General features: G+C 38.9%; 1 protein-coding gene across 1 annotated transcript; it reads right to left on the reverse strand.

Annotated features, from left to right (window-relative positions):
* Positions 1-10,188: 10,188 nt before the first annotated feature.
* On the reverse strand, positions 10,189-12,116 carry LOC306847028 (neurensin-1-like; the record flags this gene model as incomplete). The annotated part of the gene is made up of 2 exons (XM_079380761.1): positions 10,189-10,590; positions 11,937-12,116. 2 exons carry the CDS (start codon positions 12,114-12,116, stop codon positions 10,189-10,191), a joined length of 582 nt encoding a protein of 193 aa, XP_079236887.1.
* Positions 12,117-16,371: the final 4,255 nt, after the last annotated feature.

Here is a 16,371-nt window from a genome sequence, read left to right on the forward strand (position 1 = left end):
ATTTTGCCACCTGTGTCCAAGCTGTTAATAGATAATGACATCATCTGAAACGGCTCGTGGAAAGCAGGATTTGACTCTCAGATGGACTGAATGGATGAAGTTGCTATGCAACCCGGTTATCTGAATTTGCCAAAATGCCCTTGAAATTCTTCTCCAGTGTAATTCTTGGTTCTTGGCCTTGCTTTTCCTTTTACATGAATGGACGGAGCAGAGTCACATTTGTATGGTCTGAATTGTGCAGAAAGCGTGGTTCTGGAAGGTCCGGTCAATGTGGTTCTCACACAATCTGGATTGAGATGTATGTGAGAATTCAGGGCTGTTTAAAGCATTTGCACTCAGTTTTGATGCGATGTGTGTAGCCTAATGGTTCACAAAATGGGAGTTTTTATATTATGTCTATTTCCTTACAGTCAGTTTTACAAACTGTTGAATTGGCTATCCTATGGAGAAAAGTCACCCAATGATGGATCTAAAGATTAGAAACCAATACATGACAGGACATCTGAATACGTCTACATTTATCAGTCGGACCCCAAGACGTGTCCGTCCTTGTGGCGTGCATTAATATGATAATGATATGCACTATGGAGAGTGATATTAGGAAAGCATATACGTTTCATCTCGTCTGTCTGTCCTTCTCTGTGTATAATCACTCTCTGCCTGTGTTTGACGAGCAGGGAGAATTTCATTAAGCCGTCGATATGGACTTGTCTCGTTCGCCGTGCCTCAGGCTTCCTCCGAGGATCTGCCAACATATAAGCATGTGCTGCTATTCATATATGCAAACATTTCTGTCAAATCTCTCAGCACCTGACAGCAGTGTGAACCCAATAAACCAGAGGCAGATAAGAGCTGGCGTCAGTAGGCAGAACTAATATTATTTGTGCAGTGGAAAGCGTTTATCTGTCACGGACTGAGAATTGATGGTTTTGTGTCACTTTTGTTTAATAATGATGTGATAATCTCAATATGCCCACTGGCTCGGGCTCTATTAAAGTTCAAAAGATTATCCAAATTAAAATCTCATTTGAAATATTGCTTTTTCCCAATATTTTGACTGGAGGTGGATTCTATTGGACGCGATATTTCTCACTTAGCAATCCAATTAACATTTTATGTTTGACAAACTGCAACGATGGCAAATAGGAACGGGGCTGCATGACTGTGAAATCTTATAATGGGGCTTTCAAAGATACTGAACTTGCTGCAATAAAACTTTTTTAATTTCACGACAGACGAGATTTAAATATGTGCCGCGATGACTCGACTGTGGCTGTCAGAAAACAAAAGCAGAAAAAACTGTTTCTGTATCTTTACGGTGACAGTGGATGTCAGGGCACTTTTCATGAAGACAGATTTTCATTCATCGTTGCATAACATTGAATTAGCTCTAGTGATTGCTTGCCAAAACGTGTCTAGTGTGTGTCTGTATGTCACATCACGGGTGATCACAGCACACTGTGGCCTGCAGAAGCACTGACTCAAATGAGGGACTTGATCACCTGTCAGCTGCTCTCTTATCAGTAGCATATTTTGGAAGCGCAATTTTATAAATGTAAACTATATGTAATATATTTATAATTAAACCAAGCAAGTCTATTTTGCCTATAACAACAACTAGCTAATGAAAAACACAAACGATACACTAAAAGTTTGGACACTTGACTACTTTATCATTTTCCACAAAATAAGGTTGTCAGAAATGGAACAAATGGAAATAACTTTTTTTAAGCTTCTCTAAAGTTACCACCCTTTGATTTCAACATGAGGTACATCCTGGGATGCTATATTGAAATTTATATATATATATATATATATATATATATATATATACAGTGATGTGAAAAAGTGTTGGCCCCCTTCCCGATTTTTTTGCATGTTTGTCACACTTTGTTTCAGATCAAACAAATTTAAATATTAAATCAAAGATAACACAAGTAAACACAACATGCAGTTTTTGAATTAAGTTTTTTATTATGAAGGGAAAACAAAATCCAAACCCACATGGCCCTGTGTGAAAAAGTGCTTGCCCCCTAAACCTAATAACTGGTTGGGCCACCCTTAGCAGCAACAACTGCAATCAAGCGTTTGCGATAACTTGCAATGAGTCTGTTACAGCGCTGTGGAGGAATTTTGGCCCACTCATCTTGGCAGAATTGTTTTAATTCAGCCACATCGGAGGGTTTTCGAGCATGAACCGCCTTTTTAAGGTCATGCCACAGCATCTCAATAGGATTCAGGTCAGGACTTTGACTAGGCCACTCCAAAGTCTTCATTTTGTTTTTCTTCATCCATTCAGAGGTGGATTTGCTGGTGTGTTTTGGATCATTGTCCTGCTGCAGAACCTAAGTTCGCTTCAGCTTGAGGTCACGAACAGATGGCCGGACATTGTCCTTCGGGATTTTTTGGTAGACAGCTGAATTCATGGTTCCATTTATCACAGCAAGTCTTCCAGGTCCTGAAGCAGCAAAACAGCCCCAGACCATCACACTACCACCACCATATTTTACTGTTGGTATGATGTTCTTTTTCTGAAATGCTGTGTTACTGTGTCCAAAAAGTTCAACTTTTGTCTCGTCAGTCCACAGAGTATTTTCCCAAAAGACTTGGGGATCATCAAGATGTTTTCTGGCAAAACTGAGACGAGCCTTTATGTTCTTGCAGCGGTTTTCGTCTTGGAACTCTGCCATGCAGGCCATTTTTGCCCAGTCTCTTTCTTATGGTGGAGTCATGAACACTGACCTTAACTGAGGCAAGTGAGGCCTGCAGTTCTTTAGATGTTGTTGTGGGGTCTTTTGTGACCTCTTGGATGAGTCGTCGCTGCACTCTTGGGGTAATTTTGGTCGGCCGGCCACTCCTGGGAAGGTTCACCACTGTTCCATGTTTTCTCCATTTGTGGATAATGGCTCTCACTGTGGTTCGCTGGAGTCCCAAAGCTTTAGAAATGGCTTTATAACATTTTCCAGACTGATAGATCTCAATTACTTACTTTCTCATTTGTTCCTGAATTTCTTTGGATCTCAACATGATGTGTAGCTTTTGAGGATCTTTTGGTCTACTTCACTTTGTCAGGCAGGTCCTATTTAAGTGATTTTCTTGATTGCGAACAGGTATGGCAGTAATCAGGCCTGAGTGTGGCTAGAGAAACTGAACTCAGGTGTGATAAACCAAAGTTATGTTTTAATGGGGGGGGCAACACTTTTTCACACCACTGTATGTATGTATGTATGTACACTCACCTAAAGGATTATTAGGAACACCTGTTCAATTTCTCATTAATGCAATTATCTAATCAACCAATCACATGGCAGTTGCTTCAATGCATTTAGGGGTGTGGTCCTGGTCAAGACGATCTCCTGAACTCCAAACTGAATGTCAGAATGGGAAAGAAAGGTGATTTAAGCAATTTTGAGCGTGGCATGGTTGTTGGTGCCAGACGGGCCGGTCTGAGTATTTCACAATCTGCTCAGTTACTGGGATTTTCACGCACAACCATTTCTAGGGTTTACAAAGAATGGTGTGAAAAGGTAAAAACATCCAGTATGCGGCAGTCCTGTGGGCGAAAATGCCTTGTTGATGCTAGAGGTCAGAGGAGAATGGGCCGACTGATTCAAGCTGATAGAAGAGCAACTTTGACTGAAATAACCACTCGTTACAACCGAGGTATGCAGCAAAGCATTTGTGAAGCCACAACATGCACAACCTTGAGGCGTACCTTGAGGTACCACTCATCTCCACTACAAATAGGAAAAAGAGGCTACAATTTGCACGAGCTCACCAAAATTGGACGGTTGAAGACTGGAAAAATGTTGCCTGGTCTGATGAGTCTCGATTTCTGTTGAGACATTCAGATGGTAGAGTCAGAATTTGGCGTAAACAGAATGAGAACATGGATCCATCATGCCTTGTTACCACTGTGCAGGCTGGTGGTGGTGGAGTAATGGTGTGGGGGATGTTTTCTTGGCACACTTTAGGCCCCTTAGTGCCAATTGGGCATTGTTTAAATGCCACGGCCTACCTGAGCATTGTTTCTGACCATGTCCATCCCTTTATGACCACCATGTACCCATCCTCTGATGGCTACTTCCAGCAGGATAATGCACCATGTCACAAAGCTCGAATCATTTCAAATTGGTTTCATGAACATGACAATGAGTTCACTGTACTAAAATGGCCCCCACAGTCACCAGATCTCAACCCAATAGAGCATCTTTGGGATGTGGTGGAACGGGAGCTTCGTGCCCTGGATGTGCATCCCACAAATCTCCATCAACTGCAAGATGCTATCCTATCAATATGGGCCAACATTTCTAAAGAATGCTTTCAGCACCTTGTTGAATCAATGCCACGTAGAATTAGGCAGTTCTGAAGGCGAAAGGGGGTCAAACACAGTATTAGTATGGTGTTCCTAATAATACTTTAGGTGAGTGTATATGTATATATATATATATATATATATATATATATATATATATATATATATGTCTACACAACTAATTTAAAATATATATAGGATAATGATTTAATAAATACAAATAGTTTAATAAAATAATACTACAACTGCTACTACTACTAATACGTTCTGTCAAGTTTGCTCAAAATTGGTACTTCTGCAAATGACTGTTTGAACAATTACTGAAGAATCAGTATCTATCAAATAAGGACCAACACTTGTGAGATTTTCCATATTAAACAATACAAATGTAAAAATATATGAACTGAGAATAACACTGTATTTGTTAGTTACACGCTATCGCATCAGTTAATTTTTATACTTATTGGATAATAGGTGTCGGAGACCTCTATCGCCCATTTAAAAAAAAAAAAAAATAGTATTAGTAATGTTGCATTTTAGAGTCTTTCAGGGGTAAACAGCAGTAAGCTCTTATTTGTGGTTTGAAACCTTGAGCGAATCAGCATCACTCACCAGTGGCAAGAGTTCATAGGTTCACTGAATTTCTGCTGTGTGCAGTTTCTCAGAGCAGCTAGTCATTTTCCACAGCTCAGTCAATGGAGCATGTCAGTTTCGTCTCATTTCTCCAAACCCCCACCTCACAGCGAACAGACCGCTCTGGTGTCACAGACCCTCCATGTATCCACCTGTCTCTCTACTCCATGCAGCTTAGATACTCAAACACACATACAGTGGGAAGTCGTGGCCTAATGGTTAGAGAGTCGGACTCGTAATTTAAAGGTTGCGAGTCTCAGGCCGGCAGGGATTGTAGCTGGAGGGAGTGAATGTCCAGCGCTCTCTCCACCCTCAATACCACGACTGAGGTGCCCTTGAGCAAGGCACCGAACCCCCAACTGCTCCGCAGCATAAAATGGCTGCCCACTGCTACGGGTGTGTGTTCACGGTGTGTGTGTGTGTTCACTGCTGTGTGTATGCACGTTGGATGGGTTAAATGCAGAGCACGAATTCCGAGTTTGGGTCACCATACTTGGCAGTATGTCACTTCACTTCACACTGTAAGGCATCTGATTGACAGATGTAGTGAAAAACTGGCCTACGTGCTCAAGATGACCTAAAGATGTCAAACCCAGTTCCTGGAGGGCCACAGCCCTGCACAGATTCCACCCTAATTAAACACACCTGATCCAAGTAATCAAGTCATTTATAGGCTTATTTGAAAACTACAAAGTATGTGTGTTGGTGCAGGGTTGGAACTAAAGGGATAGTTCACCCAAAACTGAATATTCTGTCATCATTTAATCACCTTCATTTCACTCCAAACTTGCATGGTTTTCTTTCTTCTGCAGGACGGACGGACGGACGGACGGACAGACATGCACGCACACACAGAAAGAAAGAATGTTTCAGCTGTTTTTATCTAAAGTCAATGGGAACCAAAACACAACTCAACAGAAACCCAAAGTAAGGGCCTGTCCCAATAACCACGCTTGCATTATTGATCACTTGAGAGTGTGTGCATGACAGGAAGTTCATAGGACTAAATAATGCCAAAGCTCATTGACCTTAAAGAGAGAGTTCACCTAAAAATGAAAATTCTGTCATCATTTACGCACCCTCAAGTTGTTCCAAACCTGTATGAGTTTCTCTCTTCAGTTGAACACAAAAAAAGATATTTCGAAGAATGCTGGTAGCCATTGACTCTCATAGTATTTTTACCCTTGCTATGGAAGTCAGTGGATTCACGTGACTCCAATCCATCAGTAGTGAAAAGCTGCATGTTTGTAACAAACAAATCCATCAAGATGTGTTTAACTTCGAACTGTTGCTTATGGCCAAATATGAGTCCTCTTCATAATATTGCTTTATCTAAATGAAAAAGTCATCTCAATTGAATCAGGAGAGAAATATGTACAGATCAAACAGTTTATAAGAAAAAACAGTCCAAAATGGTTCCAAACAAATGCCAGTGGATTTTGATGCAAAAGAACAGCAGGAGATTTTAGATTTTTTTATTTATTTTTTTTTCACTTGAGGAAGCGTTATTATGGACTCATATTTTGGCTTTGGCTCAAAGTTAAAACGCCTTAATGACGGACACATCTCACTTCAGTTGAGGTTAATTGATGGACTGGAGTGGAGTGGATTACTTGTGGATTATTGTGATGTTTTTATCAGCTGTTTAGACTCATTCTGATGGCACCCATTCACTGCAAAGGATCCACTGGTGGGATGCAATGCTAAATTTCTGAAAGAAACTCATCTACGTCTTGGATGGCCTTTTTCAAAGATATTCACCTTTTTGGGTGAACTGCTCCTTTAACATCAAACCTTGTTGGTTCTTGACCATCACGTGACCATATATCATGATGTTTATAGTTTGCAATATCTGATGTAATCTTTGTATGCAATGTTTGAATAATATGAGTGTGAAGACCTACATTTTAATCTGTCCATCAATAAGTAAATGATGACAGAATATTAAATTTTTGGGTAAACTGTCATTTGTCAATACAAAATGGATATACAGTATATCTCTTTAGGCAGATAAACAATTCAGACATTCTCAAAATGTGAGTAGTGCATGACATCAAACTTTCCCAAAATGCAAAAATTGATGACTAACCCACACTATCCCATTAAAAGAATGCATATAGGTAGGTCATCCTGAGCGCATATTTTCAGTACACCCAGGCACCCATCAACACACTTTAGCATTCATCTGGTGTAGCTTTTCTAAACAAACATGTGCTAACAACCTGCCAACACATTAAAGGCATCAAGCACATGACCTAAAGCTGAAGACAAACAACATTTCTTCCCGTCTCACTCTTGTTTTCTGAATACATGTAGCCGCAGAGGAGTGAAGGATTCTTGATGATGGCTCTATGTGTGGAGTGCTGGTTAATTGATTGTTAACAGCCCACGTAGTGTGAGCTATGACTGTTATATGAGGGAAGGTGACTCACAGCGAGCCCTCGTGAGAGAAAGAGGGAGAAAGCGGTTTAGTGGAAACAGGGAACAGGGTTGGAATGAGTCATTGCTGTTTCCTGCATCTATTTACAGTCACTCAACCTGCCTACTGATAGACAATATGAAAAGAGACAGCTGTTTTACTAAGGATCACACCTTTCTGAGTGTGGTTTTCTTTCATTCACACCATCAATGAATGAAAGGTGTCAATAAACATGATCTTTCAGAAAAAAAAAGAAGAATATTAATAATATACAAAAAGTCAAGTGTATTGAGTATGCTGACATTGATTTATTGGGCTCGTTTAGAGAGGTGCATTTACTGTATATACATTAACATAATGAGACAATAAGACAGAAGACTAGACAAGTTGTGTACATTAAATCCCACTTAGTCTTTCACACGACATGCAGCTCATGAAAGAGTAAAGGGTAACAATTAATTGAGAACAACACTATTACCTGATATGTTATGCATAAGAGCAGAACATCTGATAGAAAATATATCAGGGATCCAGAAATAGAGACAGTGATGGTAGGTTTGTGCATATTATTGTGACAGACTGGCATTTCTACAGTGTTTGCAAGGCAGCTCTGTATTGATATTGCTCAAACATTCTGGAGAGGATTTTTTCAAAACTAATAAGCTAAATTCTAAACCTTATTCTGAATTAAGTTAACCTGAATAATGTAACATCAGATTCCATTCAAACTTGTGTTTAGAGCCCTCAGCATTCAGATTCCAACAGTGATGACATTCTGAATTCCAATTGGTTTTGTATTTGCATCCTAAATTGTGATTGGTCTTTTCTTTCATGAACCGTCTTTACACTTTAAAGATATATACTAAGTACAGAAGATGCTTTAACTATAATTATCTATTTATGACTTTTAATATATTATATTTTATATACAATCACCTAAAGGATTATTAGGAACACCTGTTCAATTTCTCATTAATGCAATTATCTAATCAACCAATCACATGGCAGTTGCTTCAATGCATTTAGGGGTGTGGTCCTGGTCAAGACAATCTCCTGAACTCCAAACTGAATGTCAGAATGGGAAAGAAAGGTTGATTTAAGAAATTTTGAGCGTGGCATGGTTGTCGGTGCCAGACGGGCCGGTCTGAGTATTTCACAATCTGCTCAGTTAATGGGATTTTCACGCACAACCATTTCTAGGGTTTACAAAGAATGGTGTGAAAAGGGAAAAACATCCAGTATGCGGCAGTCCTGTGGGCGAAAATGCCTTGTTGATGCTAGAGGTCAGAGGAGAATGGGCCGACTGATTCAAGCTGATAGAAGAGCAACTTTGACTAAAATAACCACTCGTTACAACCGAGGTATGCAGCAAAGCATTTGTGAAGCCACAACACGTACAGTCTTGAGGCGGATGGGCTACAACAGCAGAAGACCCCACCGGGTACCACTCATCTCCACTACAAATAGGAAAAAGAGGCTACAATTTGCACGAGCTCACCAAAATTGGACGGTTGAAGACTGGAAAAATGTTGCCTGGTCTGATGAGTCTCGATTTCTGTTGAGACATTCAGATGGTGGAGTCAGAATTTGGCGTAAACAGAATGAGAACATGGATCCATCATGCCTTGTTACCACTGTGCAGGCTGGTGGTGGTGGTGTAATGGTGTGGGGGATGTTTTCTTGGCACACTTTAGGCCCCTTAGTGCCAATTGGGCATCGTTTAAATGCCACGGCCTACCTGAGCATTGTTTCTGACCATGTCCATCCCTTTATGACCACCATGTACCCATCCTCTGATGGCTACTTCCAGCAGGATAATGCACCATGTCACAAAGCTCGAATCATTTCAAATTGGTTTCTTGAACATGACAATGAGTTCACTGTACTAAAATGGCCCCCACAGTCACCAGATCTCAACCCAATAGAGCATCTTTGGGATGTGGTGGAACGGGAGCTTCGTGCCCTGGATGTGCATCCCACAAATCTCCATCAACTGCAAGATGCTATCCTATCAATATGGGCCAACATTTCTAAGGAATGCTTTCAGCACCTTGTTGAATCAATGCCACGTAGAATTAGGGGCAGTTCTGAAGGTGAAAGGGGGTCAAACACAGTATTAGTATGGTGTTCCTAATAATCCTTTAGGTGAGAGTACACACACTACCATTTAACGGTTTGGTAAGCTTTTTGTTGTTGTATACTCACAAATATTTAATTTTAATTTTTATTTAATCAAAAATTCAGTAAAAACTGTTATACTGTGACATATTACAATTTAAAATTCTAAATTTTGTTTCTAAATTTAGTTTTATATTTTAATATACTTTAAAATATAATTTATTCCTGTGATGCAAAGCTGAATTTTCAGCATCATTACTCCAGTCTTCATTGTCACATAATCCTTCAGAAATTATTCTAATGTGCTGATTTGCTTCTCAAAAAAAATATATATATATTATTATCAATGTTGAAAACAGTTGTGCTGCTTCATATTTTCGAGAAAATCATGATACATTAATTAATAGAAATTTAAGCGTAAACAACAAAAAAAAAAAGACCCCAAACTATTCAGTACTTTCTTTTGCTGCCTTGCAACCACTTAGTGGCTCTTCATTTGATCAATACTGAAATATACAAAAATACTAAATATTATTTTGATGATAATTATGCAAGTGCTGAACAACAGATGGCACAGGTACTTGCCAATTTAATTCTCTTAGCACATAATTGTAAAACACAAATAAGACACTCCCAAATTTCTCATTGAAATAAACAAAGAGCTTTTGTTGACTGCTTCAACAGCACTCTTGAACAGGCATTGTCACACAGCTCTTTTAACTTTATCGTCCCTAGCGAGAGGAGATACTCCTCCATCACTAGAGATCGGGCTGGGAGGCTTCATTACAGGGTCTGCTGGGCTTCTCATTGCACTTGGGACTCTGGCTCCCCCCTTCCGTTCTCCTCTTGAGTCTTCCTGTTTTGTGGGAGTTGTGGAGAAGTTAGACATCAGGATTCCACCTGCCATCAGAACCCCGCCCAGAGTGAGAAGCCCCGTCCCGACCAGCACGCATATGTGAAGTGAGCGATTGTGACGCATGGCCTGGCGGTCCACAAACAACAGTTCACCCTCACCGAAAGCCTCAATGCGAGTGGGGATGGAATAGCCCACGGTCATGACCACCAGCCCCACTGACAGGAGCACGACTCCAACAGCAAGTGAGACCTAGAGAACAAGTTTGATTCAGTTTAAAACCCAGCTGAAAAGACCAGTCAACACTGAAAGGTGTTGTGGTTGCTTGATGTGACTGACAGTTGGTGATGTGATCGCTACTGATTATCCATATATGACCCTGGACCACAAAACCAGTCAAAAGGGTCATTTTTTTAATTTTTTGAGATGTATACATCATCTGAAAGTTGAATAAATAAGCTTTCCATTGGTATATGGTTTGTTAGGACAATATTTGGCCGGTATACAACTGTTTGAAAATCTGGAATTTGGTGCAAAAAAAAAAACATAAAAATACAAATATTGAGAAAATCACTTTTAAAGTTGTCCAAATGAAGTTCTTAGCAATGCATATTACTAATCAAAAATTAAGTTTTGATATATTTACAGTAGGAAATTTACAAAATATCTTCATGGAACATGATCTTTACTTAATATACTTAATATCCTTTTATTTTTGGCATAAAAGAAAAATCAATCATTTTGACCCATACAATGTATTGTTGGCTATTGCTACAAATATAACTGTGCAACCTATGACTGGTTTTGTGGTCCAGTGTCACATATTTTAGGCAGTACGCATTTTCAGTGGCATTCACTTTAATAACGAAAGCGTTTCAAAAATGTACCAGGCTTCAAAACAACATGACACCTTCCAAAGTGGAAACAATCAAATTTTGTTTGGACTGAAGCAAACATGCAAATCATAAAACAACATATACAACATATATCACAGCTGTACAACAACAAAATGTAATTCTTAGAAATAAAGGTTCTATATTGGCATTACTGGTTCCAAGAAGAAACTTTAACATCAATGGAACCTTTCCATGCCACAAAAAGTTCTTTATAGTGGAAAAAAGGGTCTTCAGATCATTAAAATGTTTTTCACACTGAGAAAAAAATGGTTCTTTTAAGAACTGTTCACCGAAAAGTTCTTTTGGGAACGAAAAATGGTTCTTCTATGGCATTGTAGATGGAAACTGCTTTTTTGAACCTTTATTTTTCAAGACTGGAAAAAGGTTCTTTAGATTCTTAAAATCTTCTTCACCCTAGGAAAAAAAAAAGTATTTTCTATTGGCAACCCAGAATGGTTCTTTAAGGTTGTCCACACCTGTTGCTGGAGGGCCACCGTTTTGCAGAGTTTAGCTCCAACCCTACTTAAACACACCTGAACCAACTAATCAAGATCTTCAGACTTACTAGAAATGTCTTGGCATATGTGTTGAAGCTGAACTCTACAGGATGTTGGCCCTACAAGAGCCACTGCTCTAAGGCATCGCTGCCAAAAGACCCTTTTGGAACCTTCATTTTTAAGAGCGCCTGGTCCTCTCTAATACCTTCCAGAAGCTTGAGCTCCACCGCAGCGGTGATCTCTGGCCCTGAACGTCCTCCTGCTGCTCCCTCATTGAGGCTGTGCATTCCTCATAGAAGTGGTGTAAATAGGAGCGCACTCCAAAGACACGACAGCCGGAGTCGACGTCGTGACCGGACCCACAAAACTCAGAGCAAGAGGCCATCTCTCAGACCTGTGATTACAATCACACACCATTAAAAGACATCCTAAAATACTGAAGAAAGCAGTTCTTAAACTTCTCAGCTTTAATAGTCATAATGTTGAGTTATACAACAGTTTACTGTATCTGTCAACGTGACAGACTTTTTCTCTATTTTCTCTATATGTAGCACCAAATTAATTTGATTTTATTCTACAGACAGCCAACTTATTAAAAATCCATCTTGTCAAGGGTGAATTACCCCTTTAACCTACAGCTATCACATTGCTTATTATTTCTCACACAGATTTAATAATTGCAGGTTTTACTTTTTTTTTTTTTAATGCCTACTATAGTTGATGTTTTCTTCAAAATGAAAAACCACCCACTGATGAATCACACACTCTCAGAGACAGAAACACTCCACTGCCTGTCATCTCTCAAGAGCATCATACTGTAAATAATTTAATTTATACAGTTTCCATGTAATATTTCCATAGATTTGCTCATAGTAATACCCAATGATAGACCTACTATTTAACTGTACAGTAAACTATAGCCTAACACCTTTCTGGATTAAAATGCAGTTTAAACAAAGAGTTTATTTGCTCTATAATTAAGTTTAATCAAGCCCTGCATATTCTGAATACTCAGGAGACACTGTAAATGCTTCATTAGCTAAAACTGAATATCAGAATAATGAACACAGAGGATTAAAAAGAGAATAATGCAAATTAGTTCATAAATCATTTGCTGATTCGTCGTTCATATGCAAGCCAGGGCGCGAGTTTTTGGTGGGGCACCCACAAAGAAAACCAAAAACTTTAGTTCTTTATATAAACATTCAACAAAATTTTCACACGTTTCTGTAACTAAAAAATGCATTACAAAAACATGATTGCTCAGAGCTCATATTTAGAGGTAAATGTTGGACTGAGGAGGTAGCCATAGCAACAGCAGCAGACTGCAAGATCATTATCAGGCAATTATATCAGCAAACATAAAATAGGTCATTATTTATTACCATAAAGTGGATTCATATCTCACAAAACCTTTAAAATTCTAAGAAATGTACTAAAAGTGGACTCCCATTGAAACTCTTTACAGCAGCCCATATTTTGCACACAAACTGCTGTGTGCATTCAGGCAATCGACGAATATCACAAATGTTTATCAGAAACACAACCATCTACAGTAAAAGTGTAGATGAGAATGACTCACTACTGCATGTTTATGATACATCTGCAGCAAAAATAAGTCATCGACGCAACTTGAAATTCAAAACACTCAAGATATTTTTTTTCTTATATAGGCTATCTACACGGTCAACCCCAATGTCTTATAAGCACACGTTTATGCAAATAGGGCTGTACGGAATCGTTACATTTACTGCGATTAAATCAAGCGGAGAGATGCTGAAATATCGGCGACAGCAATAAACATGTCAATAAACGCAAAGTCAATAAAGAGGATTTAAAGAGTCTGCGTAATTATATAAATCACAATGGCAACGGAACATTAAAATGCCACAGGCAAAGGATATTGCAGATACGTCGCTATTAAAACTCATTTTAAATGACATCCCTCATATTATATTCATTTTCATTGTCGGTTTATGATAAGGCGCTTGCCAAGCAAAACGATGCGTCTGTGCACATGTATCCTACTGTTTTATATATATATAAATATATATATATAATAGGTCAAATAAATTAGGTTACTACCGAATGTTCAGTATTCGATCCTTGTTGCTTGTTGTGTCTTCATCAGCCAAAGTTTGTATCTGCTGGAGTGCGCACGATGCGCATGCGCGGCTGATCTCCACATCCTTTACACACTGTATATATATGTTCCTTTTCGTTCGTTTTATTTTTAAATTGCGCCATCTACGTACAATAATTATAACAATTAAAGAAAATTAATGTGCGAATACGTAATGCAGTGACCTTTTAGATGCATGTCTTCCAACCTGCACAACCAATCTAGCCTCCTTGATCTATTATAAAAATAAAGAAAAAGTTAACTTGGTGTTTGTCAGAAAACCACACATAGCATATAGTGTCGCAGCTGTCAGTAGCATTTAATTTGTAGGCTATTACAGGATGTGTCAATAACACACAATCAAGTTATTTGAATAATTAAGAAAATATAATTGGTTTTTACTCCATGCCCTAAACTTGGAGAACCATGTAGAGAGATGTGATTCAAAAACATCCTTAAAGTTTTAAGTGCTCTCAGAGCATTTGTTAGCAATGTTGCAACACCATAAGCCATGTTCAAGGTTGTTCATCTATTATGAGGCTCTGAATGAAGGAAATTTCATTTTTGTAGAAATTCCACAAACTCTTGAAGTAGTTCTATGCCTGCTCATTACTACCAACCTTGGGATATGTTTTGCGGTTAGGAATGCTTAGAAAAGTGCATGTCCTCACATGACAGGTTATGTTCATGTTCTCCGTTCTTCAGTCAATACGTTTTATTTCCATGGTTACAAGCAGTTAGAGGCATTCAGTACTTTAAAAGCTTACGTTTTCCATTTAGATTTCAATATTTCCTTTCAAATGAGACACAATGTTAGTAAAAGTATGAAAACAATGTCTTCGAACCAATCACATACCATTTGCCATTTACCATTCACCAAGCATTGCTTCGCATTGTTTTGCTTGTTTGTCATGTTGTACAAAGTATGTTGGGCTATAAATGAAACAGATTTATGCAACATACTGGAAAAAGACAGAATCTTGTCAGATTTTATATTGGAAAGACAATTAGAGCTGTCCATGGTGCTGAAGCTCCAGAATGACAGCTGTCTATTTATTTCTGCTAATGCATACGGTAGTGTAGATTTGAATATTGGCAATGCACACATATTCTAAGTTGTTACAGACGCATTGATGAAGAAAAACACGAAGTCATTTTGCAGTCTTTCTTCCCCAACTGTCTCATACCTTTTTTCCGTGCACACAGGACGTGAATATTTAAAGTGCGTGGGCGAGCGGCAGTCCTAGAGCGCGCAGATAATGTGCTCATTATGTTGGTGAGGCGGCGAAGCATAAACGCTATCAATGGCAATGCCATCGTTTCCCTCTCACCCGTGATATACGATGCGCTTACACGGCTGGCGTCGTGTGGAGAAGCCAACGGAGTTCAAAAAGTCAAGAGACGCGTCTCCTGATGTAGCGGGACCCAGACAGTTCGCCCGCGTGCCAAAATGGAGATGTTACATCATCTTAATGGTCAAACAATGGGGCGTTGCGATGAATAATACATGTCATCTCAACCTAAGCCTAGCCTATTTCATGAGGGCTGAGGTAAACCCCGCGTCCGGATATGCAATAGGATGCAAAAGCAGTATGTCAAATGGATGTCAGAATACGAAGTGGCCATGATACAGTTAGTGAACAGTCCTGTGTGCAACCAGAGGAAATTTTGCCATTATATGAGGCAACTGAAGCTGAGAAACCATTAGATTTGAGAAGTTAAAAAATAAAAATAGTGGAGACAGCTCCTTTTAAGTGTAAGAAGTCAGGGGGTCTATAGCACTGCAAACAATTTCATAGAATACATTTATTAGGGCTGTCAAAGTATCAATATTTTCTGAAAAATTACTCACCCTCAGGCCATCCAAGATGTAGATGAGTTTGTTTCTTCATTGGAACAGAGTTGGAGAAATTTTCCACTTGCTCACTCAATGGATCCTCTGTAGTGAATGGGTGCCGTCAGAAACAGCTGATTTAAACACAAAAATCCACAAATAATCCACACCACTCCAGTCCATCAATTAACATATTGTGAGGTGAAAAGCTGCATGTTTGTAGTTAACAAATCCATCATTAAGGTGTTTTAACTGTAAACGGTCACTTTTGGCAAAAATATGAGTCCATAATCCACAATGTTTCCTCCAGTAAAAAAAAAAAAGGCCATCAAAATCCACTGACATATTTATTAAGAATGGTTTTGGACTGTTTTTGCCTATACATGGTGCTTGATCTGTGCATATTTATTCTCTGATTCAGACAAAACATCTTTTTTTAATGAATAATACATTTATTATAGATGGATGACTCATATTTTAGCTGGAATCAACTGTTTGAAGCTTAAAGCTTCGGATGGATTTGTTTATTATAAACACATATTTTCACTTCACAAGATGTTAACTGATGGACTGGAGTGGTGTGGATTATTGTGGTTTTTATCAGCTGTTTGGACTCTCATTCTGATGGCACCCATTCACTGCAGAAGATCCATTGGTGAGCAAGTGATGCAATTTCTAAATCGC

This window comes from Barbus barbus, assembly GCF_936440315.1.
Source record: "Barbus barbus genome assembly, chromosome: 27".
NCBI lineage: Eukaryota > Metazoa > Chordata > Actinopteri > Cypriniformes > Cyprinidae > Barbus > Barbus barbus.